The sequence below is a fragment of the Stomoxys calcitrans genome, chromosome 2 (genome assembly GCF_963082655.1).
Source record: "Stomoxys calcitrans chromosome 2, idStoCalc2.1, whole genome shotgun sequence".
In the NCBI taxonomy this organism is placed as follows: domain Eukaryota; kingdom Metazoa; phylum Arthropoda; class Insecta; order Diptera; family Muscidae; genus Stomoxys; species Stomoxys calcitrans.
In genome coordinates this window covers 113,744,797-113,768,039 of record NC_081553.1, presented here as the reverse complement: position 1 = coordinate 113,768,039, position 23,243 = coordinate 113,744,797, and the positions used below count along the sequence as shown (strand labels likewise).

General features: G+C 41.9%; 1 protein-coding gene across 5 annotated transcripts in view; it reads left to right on the top strand.

The window, feature by feature from the left end:
• The window catches only part of LOC106092859 (protogenin), a 329,167-nt gene extending 306,547 nt beyond the window's left edge, over positions 1–22,620 (top strand). For all 5 annotated transcript variants that reach the window (XM_059363406.1, XM_059363403.1, XM_059363404.1 and 2 more), the window contains exons 7-13: positions 2,467–2,791; positions 2,940–3,326; positions 3,389–3,629; positions 3,690–4,138; positions 11,664–12,131; positions 12,196–13,227; positions 21,087–22,620. In XM_059363406.1, coding sequence (XP_059219389.1) covers positions 2,467–2,791; positions 2,940–3,326; positions 3,389–3,629; positions 3,690–4,138; positions 11,664–12,131; positions 12,196–13,227; positions 21,087–21,533 — 3,349 coding nt within the window. In that variant the 3' untranslated portion in view covers positions 21,534–22,620. The remainder of the gene's footprint in view (positions 1–2,466; positions 2,792–2,939; positions 3,327–3,388; positions 3,630–3,689; positions 4,139–11,663; positions 12,132–12,195; positions 13,228–21,086) is intronic.
• The last annotated feature ends 623 nt before the right edge of the window (positions 22,621–23,243 follow it).

Sequence of the window (23,243 nt, the reverse complement as noted above, 5' to 3'; positions counted from 1 at the left end):
CACGATTCGAACCCGGGCGTTCAGCGTCTTAGCCGGACATGCTCAACTCTGCTCTACGGTGGCCTAAGGCTAGTTACGTTTACTAATACTACGTTTGTTCTGTTGAAGCGAAACATTAAACAATTACAACAAACAAACCAAGTAAAAGCGTGCTGAGTTCGGCCGGGGCGAATCTTATATACCCTCCACCATGGATCGCATTTGTCGAGTTCTTTTCCCGGCATCTATTCTTAGGCAAAAAAGGATATAAGAAAATATTTGCTCTGCTATTTAGAATCGGGCGATATCAAGATATGGTCCGGTTTGGACCACAAATAATTTATATGTTGGAGACCTGTGTAAGATGTCAGCCAATTCGAATAAGAATTGCGCCCTTTGGGGGCTCAAGAAGTAAAATAGGGAGATCGATTTATATAGGAGCTGTATCCGGCTATAGACCGATTCAGACCATAATAAACACGTATGTTTACGGTCATGAGAGGATCCGTCGTACAAAATGGGCAAATCAGGCAAATCGGATAATAATTGCGACCTCTAGAGACTCAAGAAGTCAAGATTTCAGATCGGTTTATATGGCAGCTATATCAGGTTATAAACCGATTTCAACCTTATTTGCCACAGTAGTTGAACCGATTTGAACCTTATTTGACACAGTTTAAAATAAGAATAAAATAAGTCATGCAAAATTTCAGCCAAATCGGATAGGAATTGCGTCCTCTAGAAGCTCAAGAAGTCAAGACCCAAGATCGGTTTATATGACAGCCATATCAAGTTTTGAACCATACTTGGCACAGTTTTTGGATATCATAACAAAACACGTCGTGCAAAATTTCATTCCAATCGGATAAGAAATGCGCACGCTAGAGGCTCAAGAAGGCAAGATCCAAGATCGGTTTATATGGCAGCTATATCAGGTTATGGGCCGATTTAAACCATACTTGACACAGTTGTTGGATATCATAACAAAACACGTCGTGCAAAATTTCATTCCAATTGGATAAGAATTGCGCTCTCTAGAGGCTCAAGAAGTCAAGACCCAAGATCGGTTTATGTGACAGCTATATCAAAACATGGACCGAGTTGGCCCATTTACAATCCCAACCGACCTACACTAAAAAAAAGTATTTCAAGCGACTAGCTTTACTCCTTCTAAAGTTAGCGTTTTTTCGACAGACAGACGGACAGACGGACGGATATGGCTAGATCACCATAAAATGTCACGACGATCAAGAATATATATACTTTATGGGGTCTCAGACGAATATTTCGATTAGTTACAAACAGAATAACGAAATTAGTATACCCCTATCTTACGGTGGAGGGTATAAAAATTCGTAATAAACGCTACACGTATAGCGCAACATTTATTAGGCACTCTTGATTGACTTATTTGACAGAAATTTGTGATAGTATTCTATCGGAAGATCGTCTTATATGGGAGCTATGGTTGCCCAAAAAGTAATTGCGGATTTTTTAAAAGAAAGTAAATGCATTTTTAATAAAACTTAGAATGAACTTTAACCAAATATACTTTTTTTACACTTTTTTTCTAAAGCAAGCTAAAAGTAAAAGCTGATAACTGACAGAAGAAAGAATGCAATTACAGAGTCACAAGCTGTGAAAAAATTTGTCAACGCCGACTATATGAAAAATCCGCAATTACTTTTTGGGCAACCCAATAAATTTCAAAATCCCTTAAGTTTTGCTTGATATTAGAACCTTTGCCTTGACTATTGCTCTGAGTCGGTAAAAAAAACGTGTTTCAAGCTTCACGAACTTAATCCGCCGGTATTTTGGGTTATTCCGTACAATAGCTTTCTTCAGCGCATCCATACTGGCATATGGCTTTCTTCGTACAATGGCTTTTTTAGCGCATCCAGTAGCATGTATCTAGTCCTCTGCTCTGTAAAATGTGAACCATTCGGGAAAATCTATCGGCTTAGCATCAAGCGAACTGGACAGCCACTGTGTGGACGAAATGAAATGCGGAAAATTATCTTTTTTGCCATTCTTGGTTTGCATGAGTTTTATGTGACGGTGCCGAGTCTTGTTGGTACGTCCCCACGAACAGCAAAGGCAGCTTCCATTTCAAATAATATCACGCTTTTACTATGACATAAGGCTCGGTGGAAGCGATTGGAGAGTGGCAATCAGAGGCTTCAGCTCTCAAGTGAGATGGAAAATTACTTCTGGTGACATTCAACATCCATGCCATGTATGGTGCGAATAAGTCTATACTTGTGGTGTTTTTGATATCGCTTCAAATGCGTTTAATATATTTACACACCCTTAGATAGTGTGTAAATATTCTTCTTTGTGTCATTATTCCTACCACCAGAAGAGCCTTCAAATTCTGTGTAAATTTCCAAACGACCTCAACCTAAAGAAGTCACAATGCTGTCGTGGCGCCAGCATGTTATCATGATAAAACTGATGAAAAATGATGACTCCTTACTTTTCTCGCAGATGTGTAGCGCACAACAACTTCACTTCAAAGACGCATCGCCAATTTTGGATGACTCTGAATGTGGTGCATGGAGAAGGACGTACTTTAAATAATGCCCAATTGATACCTCATCTGCAGAATTCCACACTTTTTGTGCCAACTGGTGGAGACCTCAACCTTAGCTGCTGTGCTTTAACAGATGACGCCACCATTGAATGGTGGTTCCAGCAAACCTTTAACTCACCTTGGATTCGATTGGCCAACAATAGCAAGGAGTATCACATACGCTCGAGCATCAATCAATATGAGGGCTACTACACATGTTCAACGGCGTATAGTAATCAGGTAAAAAGATAGAAAATAGAAATATTTCATATAGGCAGTTTGAGCAAGATGACATTGATTTGAGAAATCGACTATGGTATTGATGAAGTGCATACCCAAATCAAAAACGATAATCATTGCATTAAAACTTTACTCCTCTTTGTTGTAGACCTTCCATGTGATTGTCACCACACCTCCCCTAGTACTGCAAGAATTACCCATTGTCGATGGCATTATTGCTTCTTCCATCACCTACCAGTGTCTAGTCACGGGCAATCCTCGACCCATTATAACTTGGTATCACAATGGTGCCCAATTCAGCAGCTCCTTTACACGCTACATTAATGGCAATGAATTGATGATACCCTCCTTTGATCCCGAAGAGAATGGCATCTATCAATGCTTTGCTAGAAATGTGGCCGGGGAGGTGTATACTGCAGGGGAAATTCGTTTGCGCAATCGCGGCGATGAGAAACCCAACCCTTTGAGAAATATACGCTGTTTTGCCCACACTTTTAATTCGGTCAATGTGACTTTCGAAGCCGAAGGAACTGTGGTAAGTAAAATGGAGTTGGACTATCAAAAAAAAAAAGAAAAAAATGATTTTCTCTGTTTTAGAATCTCTTTGTCGCCCACATTGTTCAAACGAATCCTTTTCGTTGGATATCACCCTACTCTCCCATGAAACTGAATGCCTCCTATATAATCATAGATAAACATCTGCCCTATATCAAACCCTTTGAGCTGATAACTCGTGTACTGATGACCACCTCCGAGATTAGCATGGGAAATAATCAAACTCAGCACACCATACAAAGTACCCTAAGAAGTCTGCCCGTTACCTGTTGTACCCAGGGATGTAAGTTGGTTGTTGTAAATGAGTATACTCTTAATATTAATCCGCTTTTCAATGTTTCAGTGCCTCCTCGCATTTTACACTTTGGCAATGATACCTTTGTTACTTGGTCCATAACGGATTTTAACAATAAAAAATATTTCATCATACAATTCGCCATTAACTTCACCCAACCCCATCCCGAAGAACTCTTCCGGCCCCACTTGATGGGTACCCTACAACATGTCAATCTGACGCTGCAGGATATAAGCCAGAAACTGACAAGCATCGAACCTGTAAATCAATTGGAAGCGAAGCGTATTCTCAAAAATGCCATCACCAGCTACAGTGACAATGATGCCAGTATTGCCAATGATCTGGAACCGGATGAGGATATTTATAGTTTGGTTCTGCATGCCAATGTCACCGGGCTTATGCTGTCCAACTTTACCAGATTGAAGTTGCGTGTCCTCGTTATAACTTCGGATAATGAAAATTTGGCCCAGGATTTTCGTTATGTCGAATGGAAGACGGTAAATATTAAATTTGCATATGATAGTTAACTAAATTTTGACTATTGAAGAACAATAAGTAAAAAGGCGTTAAGTTCGGCCGGGCCGAACTTTGGATACCCAACACCTCGGGTGTATACGTAAACCACCTTTCGTCATAATCCGGTGAAAAATGCATAATTTATGCCCCTTTAGCAGCTTTATCGAAATATGGTCCGATTTGGACCAAATTCGACACGTATATTGAGAGGTCTAATAAGTACAAGTCATTGTTCAATTTTGTAGAACAAAATATTGTTTTTTTTTTTGGTAGCCATATTAAAATATAGACTGATCTGAACCATATACGACACGGATGTTGGAAAGCCTAACATAAGTCTCTATTTAAAATTTCAGAGAAATCGGATTAAAAATGTGATTTTTATTGGACCAAGATTTTAAATCGAGAGATCGGTCTATATAGCAGCTATATCCAAATCTGAACCGATGTAGGCCAAATTGCAGAAGGTTGTTGAAGAGCCTAGCGCAATTCACTGTCTGAAATTTGGGGAAAATCGTACAATAAATGCGCCTTTTATGGGGCCAAAACCTTAAATCGAGAGATCGGTCTATATGGCAGCTATATCCCAATCTGAACCGATCTATGCCATTTTGCAGAAGCATGTCGAGGGGCTTAACCTAACTCGCTGTCCCAAATTTCGGCGACATCGGACAATAAATGCGCCTTTTATGGGCCTAAAACCTCAAATCGAGAGGTCGGTCTATATGGCAGCTATATCCAAATCTCGACCGATCTGGGCCAAATTCAAGTACGATGTCGAAGGGCCTAACAGAACTCACTGTCCCAAATTTCGGTGACATAGGGCAATAAATGCGCCTTTTATGGGCCCAAAATCTTAAATCAAGAGATCGGTCTATATGACAGCTATATCCAAATCTAAACTGATCTGGGCCAAATTGAAGTGGGATGTCGACTGGCCTATCACAACTCACTGTCCAAAATTTCACCAAATTTTACACAGATTGTTTTTTGCCCATAGGCTTATTAAGTTCGAAAATGGGTTATATCGGACTATATCTTGATATAGCCCCCATATAGACCGATCTGCCTACTTAAGGTCTTGGACACATTTCGCTGAAATTTGACATTAATTTGTATTAGGCCTCTCAACATCCTTGTACAATATGGCCCAGACCTGTCCAAATTTAGCTGCCATATAGACCGATCTCTCGATTTATGGCCTTGAACCAATATAAGGCGCATTTATTGTCCGATTTCGCTAAAATATGGGACATTAAGTTATGTTTGGCCTTTCGTCATCCTTTTTTAATTTGGCCGAGATCGGTCCAGATTTAGATATAGCTGGCTTATATAGACCATTTTCTAGATTAAGGGTAATAGGCCCAAAAAGGCGCATTTATTGACCAAGATCGCAGAAATTTTTTATAACGAGATGTGTTAGGCTCCTCGACATCCCTTTTCAATACCGATCTCCTGATTTATGGTTTTAGACCCATAAAAGGTGAATTTATTAACTGATTTTGCTGAAATTAGTCGCAATGAGTTGGGTTAGACCCCTCAACATTCGTACTGAATATGGTCAAGATCGGGCCATATTTCGATAAAGAGGTCATATGTACCGATCTCCCGATTTAAGTTCTGGGGACGAAAAATAAACAATTTCTCGATTTAGCTGAAATTTGAGATAGTGGGCTGTTTTAGGCTCCTCAACATTCGTATTCAATATGGTTCAGATCGGTCTAAATTTGGATACAGCTGTCATATGCATACACCGATCTCCCGATTTAAGTTCTTAGGTCCATAAAAGGTTTTTTTTTACCCGATGATGGATTTATGGTTTTAGACCCATAAAAGGTGAATTTATTAACTGATTTTGCTGAAATTAGTCGCAATGAGTTGGGTTAGACCCCTCAACATTCGTACTGAATATGGTCAAGATCGGGCCATATTTCGATAAAGAGGTCATATGTACCGATCTCCCGATTTAAGTTCTGGGGACGAAAAATAAACAATTTCTCGATTTAGCTGAAATTTGAGATAGTGGGCTGTTTTAGGCTCCTCAACATTCGTATTCAATATGGTTCAGATCGGTCTAAATTTGGATACAGCTGTCATATGCATACACCGATCTCCCGATTTAAGTTCTTAGGTCCATAAAAGGTTTTTTTTTACCCGATGAATGTGGTACAATGAGTTATGTAAGACGCATACATAGCCTTCCTGAATATGGTGGATATCGGACTATATATAGATATAGCTGCTATAAGTTCATGAATGAAGCATTTTTTAATCAATTATGACGAAAGGTTTTGAATATATAAAGGGTGATTTATTTGGCAATTATCTTTCTTTTAACACTGGTTTTAACAGCTCACGCGCGTTTCGTCTTTTGTTTCACTGCCAAACATCTTCAATTTTATCCATAATTTAACCACGAATCGTTTTAAAAACGAACAACACTTGCAAATTATGGAATTTTAACATCAAAATGAGTTCTTTATTAAGAAAGTTCGTCGCCCGCTTCTTCCATTAAGCGACGAAGCTCATTTTTGGCATAATGCGTACGTAAATAAGCAGAATTGTCGATTTTATAGTGAAGATCAGACAGAAGCATTGCAAGTGCAACCAATTCATCCAGAAAAAGTCACAATTTGGTGTGGTTTATGGGCTGGTGGCATCATTGGACAGTACTTCTTAAAGGATAATACGAATCGTAATGTAACTGTGAATGGTGAGCGCTAAAGTGAGATGATATCCGACTTTTTTTGTCCAAAATGCAAGAGCTTGACTTACATGACATGTGGTTTCAACAAGACGGTGCCACATAACACGTGTAACAATGGACTTATTGAGAGGCGAGTCCGGTGAACATTTCATTTCACGTTCGGAACTGATCAATTGGCCGCCTAGATCGTGCGATTTAACGCCTTTAGACTATTTTTTGTGGGGCTTTGTTTCTTATATAAAGCTATAACCCCATATAGATCATTCTGCTGGTTAGGGACCTGCAGCCCATAGATTCTGCATTTATTATCCAATTTCGCTGAAACTTAAAACAGTGAGTTGTTTTTTTTTTTTTTAACCTCCCGACATCCGACTCAAATATGGTTCAGATCGGACTATATTTAGCAGCTATATCTAAATATAGTCCGAACATATAGACCAATCTGCCGATTTAGGGTCTGCAACCCATAATATCTGAGCATATTATTGGTTATTGCAAATAGGTCATATGGCTCCCACATAAAGTTTTCCTTCGATCTGACTTCTTGATAGAATGCAAATTTGCAAATTTGCCATGAACATTTCACTAAGGAACTGGGGCAAACTTCTCACATATCGCTGAGTGCTGTCCGATTAAAATTTAAGCTCAATGATGAGGGGCCTCCTTTTGTAGCCGAGTTCGTAGGGCGTGCCCCAGTGCGACACCTCTTTGGGGAGAAATTTTAACATGGCATAGATCCTCACAAATGTCGCCAGCATTAAGAGGGGATAACCACCTCTGAAAATTTTTTCTATTGTTCTCACCAGGATTCGAACCCAAGCGTTTAGCGTCATAGTCGGACATGGTAATCTCTGCGATACGGTGGCTTCCACTCGGGTGTAGCCCTCATATAAACCGAACCCCGCATATGACTTCTTGAGCCCTTAGAAATCTCCATTTTTATACGATTAGGGTGCAATTTGGTGAACAAATCCCTCTTATAGGACCATAAATAAATAAAGGTAAGGTTTGAGTGGCAGGCAGCAATCAGACTTACTTAGACTTTTTTCCCATTGCGTTACCACAGAAATCGCGGAAGGAAGATGCATTCTTGCGAATGTTCACATTGCATCAAAGATAATACAGTGTCTGAAGCCGCCGCATGGCCAAAGAGAAGCGCTATTAGCCTCACACTAGTGTCTAGAGCCATAAGGTGCAGCATTAAGTTCCGCGCTTCAATGGTTGCGACGCACAAATAAGCTTTCCTTTAGATCAGGCTAGGTATTGAATCTTAGATGGGCTTTTGAAGCGCCGTCCACCAGACCACAACACTGTATAGCATTATTCATCTGACAACTGCAATATAAAGCCAATACATTACACGCGATTCAAACACCAAACGTTTGTTAATGGGCCTCTTCTAGATGTATGGCAAAAGAGTTGTCTTTTTGGTCCACACGAATTGATTTGACCTGAGATTATTCCGATCCGTCTACTACCTCCAGATCGAGGTTCATGAGAGAGTTTCCAGCTGTTTCAATATTGACGACGGTTTTTCATCATTGAATGAACCGTCAATGTCAAGAAATCCTCCATTGTATATTGGTTGACAACGAGAGATCTTCTATGCTGTTTCTGCCCTTGCTATAAGCATGTTGTTGTTGAGGTAGGCGACTGAAACACAATCTTCTTTACATCAGAAATAACTTCCTCCTTCACCACGTTATCCGTTGGAGAGTTTCCTGGAAAATGTGTACCAAGTAGTAGTAATAGTGTTTCTTTACTAGATATTATCTTACTTTAGAATGTACTATACCGTTGTAGGTTTGTAAGCTAGGATCTTCCGTAACCTAAAGGCCTCACATGTATCCTTTTCCGAAGCTCCAGTATTACAGTACACCCAGAGAAAAGTTGATACCAAACGTGCTCATTTCAGTACCATACGGTATTGATAGTAAAGCAACAAAAACAATACCGGATGGTATGGATGACTCTAAAATGATTAGCGCCGTTTGGAATTATGCTTATTACCAAACTGGTATTGTTGTTAATACCAATCTGTTATTGGTTTTAGCACCAGACCGTAATTGGTCTTAGCACCAAATCGTTATTGACTATTTCACCACCTAATGAACCAAAACAAGCCATTGATAATAATTCTAATATAATTTTATTTCGACTATTTATGTTAAAAATTACAACAAGTAAAAGCTTCCTGAGTTTGGCCGGGCCGAATCTTGGTGGTGGGTTCCCAAGGGCATAATTTTATTCTATATACCAAACTTCTGTCAAACCAGCAAAATTAAAGCGTCTAGGAAAGGCACAAGATAATCGAAAGACCGGTTTATATGGGAGCTATATCAGGTTATATACCGATATGTTGAAAGTTAAAACAGAACACCGCATGCGAAATTTCAGCCAAATCGGACACAAATTGTTGCTTCCAGGGTATTAAGAAGTCAAATCGGAAGATCGGTTTATATGGGAGCTATACCAGGTTATAGACCAATTTGGACCGTACTCGACACAGTTGTTGGAGGTCATAACAGAATGCTATGTGCAAAATTTCAGCCAACTCGTATGAAAATTGCGGCTTACAGAGGCTCAAGAAGTAAAATCGAGAGATCGGTTTATATGGTAACTATACCAGGTTATATACCGATTTAGACCAAACTTAACACAGTTGTTGGAGGTCATAAGAGAAAACTATGTGCAAAATTTCAGCCCAATCGGATGAAAATTGTGGGGCTCAAGGGGCTCAAGAAGTCAAAACGGGAAATCGATTAATATGGGCGGTTATAAACCGATTTGGACCGTACTCGACACAGTTGTTGGAGGTAGTAACAAAATATTATACGCAAAATTGCAGCCAACTCGTATGAAAACTGCGGTTCCAGGAGCTCAATAAGTCAAATCGGGAGATCGGTTTATATGGTAGCTATATTAGGTCATAGACCGATTTACATGCTAATTTCAGCCAAATCGGACAGAAATCGCGACTTCCTGGGACTCAAGAAGTCAAATCGGGAGATCGTTTTATATGGCAGCTATATACAAATCTGAACCGAAGTAGCCCATTTTCAATCCTCAACGACCTACATATTAAGTATCTGTGCAAAATTTCAAGCTGCTAGCTTTGTGCGTTGAAAATTGTCGTGGTTTCGATAGACGGACGGAGGACATGGCTAGATTGAATCAGAATGTCGAGAGGATCCAGAATATACACACTTTATGGGATCGCAGATCAATATTTCGAGGTGCTACAAACGGAATGACTAGATTTGTATACCCCCATCCTATGATGGTGGGTATAAAAAGTAATGTTACACTGTGACCCCACCGAGGTCACCGTAGCGCAGAGGTTAGCATGTCCGCCTATGACGCTGAACGCCTGGGTTCGAATCCTGGCAGGACCATCAGAAACAATTTTCAGTGGTGGTTTTTCCCTCCTAATGCTGGCAACATTTGTGAGGTACTTCGCCATGTAAAACTTCTCTCCAAAGAGGTGTCGCCCTGCGGCACGCCGTTCGGACTCGGCTATAAAAGGGAGGCCTCTTATCATTGAGCTTAAACTTGAATCGGACTGCACTCATTGATATTTGAGAAGTTTGCTCCTGTTCCTTAGTGGAATGTTCATGGGCAAAATTTGCATTTTTTTACACTGTGACCAACCCCAATTCAGCAATTGACTCCATATCCATTGATTCCCAGAAGTGATTTTCATATGAATACACCAACAGCACCAAAGTTTTCCACACTAGAGACTTTCATGTTTTTGATGTAGAATGTCCTAAGAATTTTTATTATTTTCATTTCCATCGCTTTCGGGTATTTGAACAGGTTTTCACCCACTTAAATGCCACACCGTCAATTTCTAATAGCCTCATTTGCCTGATATTGAATTTATACCAAATGGTATTAAAAATCTTTGCCAGTGATGCGAAAAAAAAAATACCAGTTGGTATTGGCAAAGTAACATCATTTTTCAATCAGTGTACTTTCATAATTCTGCCTTTTGTATGATCCAGTCCAATAGTGCCCTTGTGGCTTTCGGCACACCCACTTAAATGTGACACCATCAATTCTTAATAACCTCATTTGTCTGGTATTGAATTTATACCAAATGGTATTAAAAATCTTTGCCAATGACGCGAACAGAATAATACCAGGTGGTATTGGCAAAGTAACGCCATATTTCAATCAGTGTAATTTCATATACTGCCTTTTGTATGATCCAGTCCAATAGTGCCCTTTCACTAGGTTAGGTTATGTTTTTCGCCTAGGTTAGGTTATGTTTTGCTTTACACGACATGGTTTTGGATCCCTTTATTCTTCACAAGTCTAGCGACTGCATAAAATACTTACTAACCAACGTTTCTACATTGGGAATAGAAAAACGTACGGAATGTCCATAAAACGATTGGTATGGTTGACGTAGCAGAATGTCTCGAATAGTTTCGCACGAAATCCGTCTATGGCGTAGTTTGACCTGTTTGAGACATGTAAGCTATCGTGTTGTCGGCATTGTGGACAAGTAGTACTTGAAATTTGTTGGCCATAGGAGAGAGCAAAGAAATCGTTCTGTAGGATACACACATTGTAGAATCTCTGTTTACTGTCAGCCCATTTTAGATTCTCGACTACTGAGTAGCGAACTCTATACTGAGTGGCGAACCCTGGAACCCTAACCTTAAACGATGTATATCTCCACAAATATTCTAAACTTTTTGAAATATTGGCATTCACTCTTGTTTCAGTTGCAAATCCGAATGGTTCATCTGCGTCTTCTTTATCTAACTACTGTTATTTCTTATTTACAGGTCTTCAACGATACTGGCGAATTTATTGCCACACCTTATCATCTAACCATAGTGGAATCACGAATGCTTCTCTTTCATTTCCAAGATAGTTTTAATGAATCATGTGTCCAAGTGTGTCATCTACAGCTACAGTATCCGCATATAGTCAAAGAAGAGCGTAAATGTGATAAACGTGTCATAGTCAATTCAGAATTAGAGGTCACCAAGCTACGTCCACAGACCCACTATAGCTTTCACTTCTCCAGTTGTGATACGAATCTTTTCTATGGGCAATTGAGTGTTGTTACCCTGCCGGATCCCCCCGGAACCATCAGTAATCAAAAGGTGACCAGACACAATGGTTTGAAATTGAATTGGGATCCTCCATTGCAGCCGAATGGTAAAATTCATCATTATAATATTTTATGGACTTTGGGAAATGTGACGCACGAGACAAATGTTATGGAGTGTTCAGTGTGCTTTTACAAGGTGAGTGGCATTAAAAAAAGGTGCTAAAAGTCTTGGGCTTAATCATCTTTGTTTTTGTTTACAGTTTCCCAATATATCGGAAGAGGCAAAAATCAATATCTCAGTAAGAGTGGTGGGCGAAACCGGTGTGGGTGCTCCCATATCCATCGATCTGCGCAACATTAATCATCGTTCGCTGGAAATCGAAAGTTCCAATTCCTCTGCGGAGGTCTATAGTGGCATAGCCATTGGCTCTCTACTTTCGATACTATGCATTTTTGGCTTTGCCCTTCTGATAATGTTCCAGCGCAAACGCTTCAAGGCCCGCCAACATGGTCCCACCCATTTGTCTACACCCACTGATATCCACTTTGGAAATCTCAGTAATATCGGCCTACCCAGTGGCAGTGCTGGGGGTCTCAGTTCGAATACCATGCCACCAGATTCCCATGAAATGCAAACTCTTATACCCAAAGCCATGGCAAGACACATTGACATTTTGGCCAGTGACAGAGCCTTGTATGAGACTACCCAGTTGGCCAATGGCAATGCCTACATTGTAAGACCCTCGCTGGAGAATATGGTCGATTCCAGTAATACCTCAGTGCTGAGTGGCTTTTATGTGGGAGCCGAACATAACTTATCCTCCATTCCATTGTGTCAAATTAGCCCTCAGAAAAAGAATAAGGGAGCCAATGCTATGTTGGCCAATTCCGAGTGTAATCAACAAAAGCCATTTTTCATACCTTTCAAAAATACGGCGGGACCCAGTATTGTGGGTTTGGTAACGCAAAAACAAAGTTCCTCTTCTTTCGCTGCCAATAGTAGTGTACCACCCAATTCTATCTCCTTGGCCACGGTGGCCGGCGATAGTATACCCACAGTATTTGGTGGCACTCTACGCAGTAGTAATTTAAGCCGTAGTAATAGTAATGGCAGTAGTGCCACAAATTCCATTAAATCAAAACAGTTCCATGCTAATTTTCCCAAACATTCCACATCGATTGATGGTATTTGCCTGTTGGATGAAGAGGAAGCTGCTGCCACAATAACACCGACCACAGATTCGGATGTTACGGGTGAGGTGCTAAGGAATGGATTCCATATGAACGAGGAGGTAAGTTTAGAGGACATTTTACTAAATACAAAATATATTGGGTTGCCCAAAAAGTAATTGCGGATTTTTTAAGAGAAAGTAAATGCATTTTCAATAAAACTTAGAATGAACTTTAATCAAATATACTTTTTTACACTTTTGTTCTAAAGCAAGCTAAATGTAACAGCTGATAACTGACAGAAGAAAGAATGCAATTACAGAGTCACAAGCTGTGAAAAAATTTGTCAACGCCGACTATATGAAAAATCCGCAATTACTTTTTGGGCAACCCAATATTTAAAATTTTTTTTAAAAGATGAAATTTCTCTGAAGACAGAATTTCTAAGAAATTTATTCTAAAGGAAAAATCTTTCGAACTTTTTTGATTTTTTTTTATGTAAAATTTTCTTCGAAGATTGGTTGTTGTTGATGTCGAGTTGGCGATCCTCGCCAAACTCTTATAGTTGAGCAAACTTGTTGCGGTCCATATGACCTATCGCCGCTAGAACAATACTCGCCGTGTGATATCGAGCATCATTGGCACTCGGTATTTAAGAAAGAGCCGGTGCCGCCCGGACTTTCACTCAGACTCTCCTCCTCCTATATCACTGACTATCCACGACTGCAGTAACAGCTACTCCGTATGAAGCATTCCACTATTTGCAACCTATAAGCGCGCCCGGTATCTCCCAGCTAGGTTAGGTTAGGTTGAAAAGAGAGTGCAGATATTAATCCGCTCCATGCCACTTAGTTATTTCATATCTGATATCGTGTCCCCACCTAAGTACCGGTGTCAGTTAGCAATGACATAGGAATTGCTCCAACGTCTCATCATTTTCTCCACATGCCCTACACATGCTATCACTTGCCTCACTGATTTTGCAAAAGTGAGCTCGTAGTCCTATGTGTCCCGTTATAACACCAATAACTATCCAGACCTCCTTCCCTCCCAGCTAGGCTCTCGTGATAACGAAGAACATCACCCAGATTTGTGATCAACGCTCCAGTCCGTGATGTGCTCATAGTTATCCCATGCACGGGTAGGTAGGGTAAGGCGTATACATGTGCCAATCTGTCACCAGACTCACTTAGACGTTTTCGTCTATCGGAACGGGAGAAGCAATGTGCCATCTAGTTCCTGCCGTTGAACCATCCAGTATGCTTTGAAAAGCCCAACAACTTGCGAATGTTCAAATCCGCTAAATCAGACAAGTTCTCAAAGAAATGAGAACCTAAATTGGAACTCCTTCTGACTGCTGTTGTTGTTGTTGTAGCCAAATATGCACGTGGAGGTGGCAACCTTCATCAAGCTCCTGTCGGTGAGCAAGCTCATTCCGGTACAACAGATCGTTCGCCGCCGGAACATGGTGACCATTGGTTATTTAAAAGAGCCAAAAACTCGTCATGTCCCACGGGGTGATCCGGATCGCGAGAGGACGAGGTGTCAGAACGGGACACATAGTCGGTGCGGCAAGTGATAGCATGTGTAGGACATGTGGGGAAGATGATGAGACGTTGGAGCATTTCATATATCATTGCCCGGCTTTCGCGGCCAACAGACACCGGTACATAGGTGGGGACACCATACCACATATGAAGCAACAATTAAAGATTTTGTAAGTAGCACGGAATTTCTTTTGCGGGGTACCTTTTTAGTTTTTAGAGCGCACAACAAGCCGATTACTGGCTAAGGTGTATATCTCATAGTGACATGGGACGGATTAATATCGGCACCTTCTTTCAACCTAACCTAACCCTAACTCTTCATATCATATCGAACATGTCCGCCGGGCGAAACCCGCTCTATTTAAGCTAGAGCGGGTTTCGCCCGGCCTCCTATCGCGACTCTCCGCTCGATACCGCGGATTGTCCGCAATTGCAGTTGCAGATACTCCTTAAGAAGCATTCCGCTGTACCCAACCGGTAGCTCAAGGCTAAACTTCTCGGGACAGCGATGAATACCTTACAGATCGGACCTCAAAGTTCTAGGCTTTGTGGTTCTCTCAGCTATCCCGTGCCGAGAAATGTTCTATATTCTCCTATTCCTCGACGTCCTCATAGCTTCTGCCGAAGTCGTTACCTGCAACCTTCAGTCTGTCAGCATGTTTACTGATCAGACAGTGATTTGTCATAACGGACACAATGACTGAAGCGTCTGTTCCATCCAGCAATAGCAAATCGTTAGACCTCTTGAAGTTTCGATTGGGCCACATAATTTTGCAGTGTTAACAACCCCCACTTTATGACCATCTGCCGCTCGTTGCCCTTCGGGCCTGATGCTGAAGGTTTCAGATTCCAGTCGTTCCTGGAATGTGTTAGGTAGTTCCTAGTCTCACAAACTCGCCTACTCTCCCTAATTCCCTGTGATATCATTGTGGCCCGGCACCCAGCACAGGTGAATTTAGGACTGTTCAGCCATCATGTTGACAGATATGTGGCCATGTGAAATCGAGACGGATTGGGAAATGCAGTAAAGGACGGTTTTTAAAATTGAGAAATACGTCTCACTGAGATTTAATGGCTGCCTGGGTGTCTAAGGAGATATTTGTGCCAATCATTGTTATGACACTTTACCTTAGTCATTCTTTAATTTCAAGCCTTTTCCCATGATACATATTGCACTGGTCGGGTAAGCTTCCTGATATAACCAGTCTTAGTACTTCAGACCACACCCCAAAGCCCACCTGATCGTCTAGTTCGGAGCCATCCGTATTAAAGTCTATGTAACTTCTATTACCAGAAATATTGTAGTTCCAATCGGTTTTATCAAAAAATGGCTCGTAATGTGTAAATGGCTCATAATTCGCGCTGCCTGGAACATCGGGCATTGTATCAACACAGTGTCCATAGCCGCAAGACCAAAGGGAAAGCTTCCTTAGCCTCACAGCAGTGGTAGCAGTAATATGTCTAGCCACAATGTCCATAGGCATTTGAGGCAGCATTACATTCAGTGCATCAATGGTGGCGTCCTTAATGCGTTTGTGATGCACAAACAAGCCATCCTTCGGATCCAGCTGAGTATTGAACAGTAGGTCGACTTTTGAAGCGTCGTCCACCAGACTACTACACCATATAGCATTACAAGTCTGACAAATGCAGTATATACCCAGTTCATGACACGCGGTTTATACGCCCAACGTTTGTCAATGGCTCTCTTGCAGGTGTATAGGGCAAGAGTTGCCTTTCTTGCCCTTTCCAAAATGTTGGATTTGAAGTTCAATTTCCTGTCCAACAAAACACCAAGGTATTTTGCGCTTTCTGTAAATCGAGCATTCGCTCCTCCTAAGGAGACAGGTGCCACTGTAGGCATCTTGCATCTGGTGCTGAAAAAGACAATTCTGTCTTGCACTGATTTACAGCCTGACAACTTTCAGTAGCCCTCTTCGCTGTTGCACTTAGAGCTTCCTGAAGTATATCTCTTAGAGTGCTGGGAAACTTTCCCCTAATCGCAATTGTCACGTCATCAGGATACGCTATCACTTTTACATCTTTTTCTTCCAGACACAATAGTATATTGTTAATGGCTACATTCCAAAGTAGAGGAGACAGTACAACTCCCTGGGGAGTTCCTTTGCTGACCCATCGTTTTAGATCCGCAGATCCCCAAGCCTGTCGTAATGTATCTTTTAGTGAGTAAGTTATTAAGAAACTTTCTTACGGTAGAGTTGATGCCTAGAAACTCCATCTTCTTCATGATTGAAAGCACTATCTATGTCAAGAAATGCTACCATTGTATATTCCCTCATGACGAGAGAATCCTCCATGTAAGCGACTAGGTCGTGAAGAGATGTTCAGTGAACAGGTCCTTACAATATGCATGATAATTCCGAGACAGTCGATCTCCAGGGATCTTTGCCCTATCTGTAGAGTATGCAGCATAAAGGATGTCAGGCTAATAAAATCTCTCGAAAGCATGGAAACCTTAGTAAGGTAAGGTTTCCATGCTTTCTGAATGAAAATGACCTTTGTGTAGCTCCATCCCACAGTATATACGACATGCAGAGTATAAATCCCTTAACCAAGGAGCCAGCATATCGTATACAGCTAGTTATTTAACCGGTGATTTAAAGGAGTCGAAACTTTTTATCGCCCAAAGAATTTTCCACTCAGACACAACTAACCCAGCAACCTCCTCCATGGATAACAGTAACAACTTCTTCGGCCGCCGTGTTATCCTTTGGGGAGTCGTCCAGCCTTATAAATGTCCCAGTAGTTGTTGTTGTTGTAGCAGTTTCTTGTGTTCTATCTTTCGTCTGCATGATTCTGTTGAGTAGGAACTCTGTGACTAAGAAAGGGTGCGTCCACAGGTATCTGGGTCTGAGTCGAGTGGGTCTGGCTGGGCTGTTAAACAAGTGACGTATATCGTGCGGTCCCTGGTTACTATCGGGGCATACATCTTGCACGTCGGCATCAATCCTAGCTCTGTAGCAATTGAGGCGGCTGCACCTGCCGGAATGTAATTAAGCCAGAACTACTCAGGTTTGCCAGGGGAGGTCGATTTCTTCGGGTGCAATGGGTGGCGGTCGTTCTCCAAGGACTACATTCACCCCGTAGCCAATTACCGCATCTGCTACCGTGTCTGCATGAATGTTGTTTAGACCCGCTTTATATGCCGCTTGATATAGAGGTTCTCTCTTGTAGATATCTATCCACAAGATGGTGATTTGGATGGTTTCTGCGATAACAGCCCAAAAGTTATTGCTTGGACAGCATGTAGTTATGTCTTCGCACTGGTAGGATCTTTGTCTCCTGATGGAGGTGGTCCACATAAGTACTGGAGAGACAGCCCGTCGCAGTTCGGAGGGCTGCATTCTGACAGATCTGAATATTATTCCACTGCGTGTCACAAAGTTGACGAGACCACACTGGCGCTGCATAACTTACCACAGACCGGCCAATTGCTTTGTACGTGGTCAACAAGGTTTCTTTGTCTGCACCCCAAGTGCTGCCAGCAAGTGACTTGAGGACCTTGTTTCTTTATCGCAGATTGCTGTGGCATGTGGGGAGAATGTATAAGAGCTGTCAAATGTGACGCCAAGTATTTTGGGACACTTGATGGTTGCAATCATTTCTCTATCGACCATCACAGTCAGCTCAGTATTCACCTCACGCGTATTTGTAGTGGTGGCGGATATCTTCAGATTTCTTGCAGCGAAATATGAGGCAAGCTCGTTGAGGTAGACGTTCAACCTATCGCAGATGTCATCAATGGATGGAGGGCCTTATGCCATGATCGTACAATCGTCCGCATATGATACGATCTCTATGCCGTCTGGAGGGGGTGGAATGGAGGATAGATAGAGGTTAAACAGTGCCAGTGATATCACCCCACCTTGGAGAACTCCCTGTATCACTCTACGGTGTTTCGACTTCTTATCCCTAAATTCCACAAATGACTGGCGACCTTACAGATAATTTGCGACCCAGCGTTTCAGGCCTGGCTGGAGGGACGTGTTGGCGATGTCCTCAAATAATTTGGCATGGCTGACCGTGTCGAATGCCTTCGATAGGTCCAGTGCCACGAGGACCGTCCTATCACATGGCCTAGGCTGATTGAAGCCACGGCAAATGTGTGTGGTGATGGCATGCAAAGCTGTTGATGTGCTGTGCAGTCTCCGAAATCCATGTTGATGCTTGGCGAATGGAAATTCTCCTACGAGGTTCGGGAGGAGTAATGCCTCAATCGTCTTTGCCACTGATGAGAGAAGGGAGATCGGTCTGAACGACTCCCCCAAACTCGGGTCTTTTCCAGGCTTCAGTAGCGGGATCACTCTGCCCATTTTCCAGACATCGGGAACTATAAGAGTGCTCAAAGACAGGTTGAGGACAGTAGTAAGGTACTCAACTCCAGATGAATCCAGATTCATCAACATCAATGTAGAGATTCCGTCGGGGCCCAACGCCTTAGAAGATTTGGCGCCACGGATGACATTCGTAACTTCGCCCACGGTAAATTGTGATGGCTGTTCATCGGCTCGGAGACCACGAATACGGCGAATGGCTCTCCTCCTTGCCCTGTCTCTCTCGGGATGCACAATTAATTGACGGTTGAACAACCTGGCGCATCTCTTCGGATCAGTCGCGGTTATCTCGCCATATGTGACTGAGGTCCTGTCATCCTGTCTACCGGGGTTCGAGAGTGACTTAACAGTGGCCCACAATTTGCCTATACCGGTGCCTAAGTTACATTGCTCCAAGTGTTCCAGCCACAAATTCCGCTTATGTTCGTTGACGCTCGTCTGCGAGTACCACTGCTTGCGCCGGGAAATTGGGCCGCACTTGGGGTATTCGACCGGCTGGTATAAAGCGAGCGGCTGCTGCGTTAATGATGTCTCGGAATTTCCTCTCGGCCACAAGCACATCAGAGGGGGGTGGCAGTTCACTGAAGCGGCGATTGGTATACTCTCTGAAGCCAGTCCAATCGGCCTTCTTATAATTGATCAACGTCCGGCGCTCAGAGGTTATGAAGATGGGCTGGTCGGTCGATGGTGAGAACTATGGGGAGGTGGTCTGACCCCAAAAAAATGACGGTTTGCCAGGATACGTCACTCAGGAGATCAGGGGATGCAATTGAGATGTCTGGCGAGCTGCTGCACCTCCTCGTAATCCTAGTGGGGGCATCCTCATTCACCATGCAAAACGTGAAACTATCTATCTGCTCTGCCAAAGCTATGCCACGCTGGTCGTTACCTAGGGGAGAATGCCATGACGTGAACCAGAACCAGACGATTATGGCCAGATAGCAACCCACTTATGTCGGGGTTGTAAGCCTGGCCATTAATCGGGACACAGCTACCAACCGGCGGTATATACACGTTGTATATCTCTATCTCGGCAGTATCAGACCTGACTGTTATCCTCATGCATTCCATGTAGGGGTCACTAGTGTCAAGCGCAGGCGAGATAGGTCTATACTGCACGGAATGGTGTATAACGAAGGCCAATCCCCCACCTCCATTCCTTGAGCGATCCTTACGTAGCACATTGTAGCCGTGACAACTGTGCAAGCTGCAGGTGTTAGTCAGCTTTGTCTCCTGGATTGCTGCGACCGATATGCTCTTCCGACTCATAAAATCTACAATCTCATCAATCTTGCCTCGCAGTCCATTGCAGTTTAACTGCAGGAACCATACACTTCCCGGCACTGGCCTGGCAATAGTAGGGCTAGGGTGCTGTCGTTGCATAAATTGCCGTACGGGAGAGGTCGGGGGGGTCATATAGTCCGAAGACGAGGACGACGAGGACGCCGAAGGCGACGACGGCGACGCTTGTGACCCACTGCTGGCTATATTCGCACAGCACCTAGCGACATAGCCAGTATGACTATACTCCCGTAGCGAAGTCAGGCCAGAGCAAGAACGGAAATGTACCCACTCCATGCACCGGTTACACCTCACCGACCGATGATGAAGGCGGTTCTGGCAAACCGAACAAAACCAGGGTCCGGGGTTCTTTTCAATCCCGGCACGGACCAGAAGCTAGCGGAGAAGGCACTCCGGGATGTGCTTCTCCCATGACGAAAAAAGACGAACACGTACACTGAGGCGGCAGCCCTTGCCGATGAGGATTCCATCGGGTCAATCCGGTGCGTACAACCGGCTGCCATGGGATTGGTCCAAGTAATGTACGGCCCTTGTGGCTTTCGTCCTGTTGAAGAGATTTCTGCAAAATATTGGTAAAAGTTGATCTAAAGACAAATTTTAAATAAAAAATTTTCTAAAAACAGTATTTTAGCACAATTTTCTTTAAAAAAATTAAATTAAATTTTTTCTAAGGACCAATTTTAGTAAAATTTTCCCTGAAAAAACAATTACAGAGTATTTTTCTCTCATTATAATGATTTTGATAAAAATTTAATTTGATAAAATTTTTTTTTTCAGTTACCTCGTTCTCACGACATGCCACTGCAGAAGAACTCAACATTTAGACGAAGTTCTTCGCCGCCCAGTTCTTCAAATCATTCAAATCATAATAATCACAACAACCACAAAAGCAGCAACAATGTTAATCATAATAATAAAAAATCTACGAATTTATGTAAGAAAAAACCGCAACAACCCTCTCTAGAATTAACTGCCACCACATTGACAACGAAGTCAACGAATGCTCGACCGAAGAGCACAGCATTTATAGTTCCTGCCACTGGGTCGTCGGCATCCCTAGCGACAACAAATGCCAGCTCATCGTCCTCGCTGTCGAACGCCCATCCAAAAAGTAGTAGGACGAATACAACAACTCTAACAACAACACTCAATCCGACAACGTTGAAGTCGAAATCCAGTTTGGAAACAAATTTTCGCCATCCGAATATGGATCCGAATGGTTGAAGTTCACTTTCGGCTGATCGAGCCAAAATTTTTTTCGATAGATTCAGATTCAGCTGAAAGCGGCGAATGTAACATTCCGAAATGTTGGTTATTTAATTTTTATCAAATACACACATACATATATATATATATACAAATACAAGCAAAAACATACTAGTAAGTACATATATATAGGACAGACGATAAATAGAAATATTGAAAAAAGAAAAAAATCTCAACAAACAGTGATACATAAATTAAAGAAACCCCAGCAATCCAAACATTATTAAAATAAGCGATAGTGAACACACTGTTGGCAGTAGACCAGCAAACTGTACATTCCAAAAGTTGACATTTTATAAATGTAGCCATATCCCAGTTACATCCTGACAACCCCACTCAAGTCCAGATGACCCTTGTTTATGTATAGCCTACCAAACCAAAAGGAAACTCAACTTCCAAGATCCCTACTCAATTACGGATATGCACTATTTACAGAAAGCTTCTCAAAACAATAGAAAAATCATTACTTTTTACTACTTATCTTTATTCAGAATACTGCAAGCTTACTCCTTTACTTCTTGTCGCCTTTTATTGTTCCCTCGATGATCTATCAATACTCAACGATTTGAAAATGTGTTTAGAATTTTAGAAGCCTTTTAATTTTGTTACACAGCCTTGAATTGCATATTTTATTGCTTTTGATATAAAAAATTTTAATTATCCTTATATATTATTTTTATGTGTTTATAATATTTTTTATTCTATTTAATCGCACTTTATTGAGGCTAATTGTTATAATTTGTAAAGTTTTTTTTTTCATAGTCTTTAGCGAAACATCTAACAAACTTCCAAAACCACAACCAAACTGCAATAGCCCTGAGCAAATCTAGCCATTGTTTATGCAGGTCGATAAGCAGAATTGAAACCTTTAAAGAAATCTTAACAGGTCAACTATGTCAAGAAGTCTACCCTTACTAGAGGCTAGTTACCTTTCAACTCCTTCCATTGAACTTATCGGACCACTACAAAGATCACTGCAACAAATCTGAATAACTTGGAAATCTCATCACGCGAATAACTTGGAATTCTCATCCCTCTTACACTAGTTTAGCCAAATCGTAAAGAAATTGAAATCGAAAGTAAAACTCCGTTTGATCGCCAAAGAGGGAGAAATTCTCCATATCCTCACACCTTCTACAGAAATCGTCACCTGCTTCGTTTTATGGTTACCTGACTTGACTGGTTACCTGACTTGACTGAATAATGAGTGAGTCGTCTATTCAAAATAACAACTTCAAAACATAAGTCGAAGTTGAACCATATAATCTTAGAGAGTTAGCTTAGGTTATAGTGCCAATTTGTAATCAGACCCTTACTTTTACTTTAATTGGCTATGACAGGATATTTGTTCCACTAGCCGAACGTAGAATAGCGTTCCAAGAGCCTCGATCTTCTGCGCTCATTCTAAAATCTCTGACACCAAATTTCGAGGTGTCTTCCACCACTTGATCTTTCCGTCGGGCTTTTAGTCATCCCGGTTTGCGTGTACCACCGTGTTTGCCTTCAAAAGACTTCTTTGCTGGAGCTTCTTCATCCATTCTGACAACATGACCTAGCCAACGCAGCCGTTGTATTTTGATGTGTGTAACTATGGTATTGTCGTCAGACAGCTCATACAGCGCGTGGTTCATACGTCGCCTATATTCTCCATTAACACAAACTGGTCCA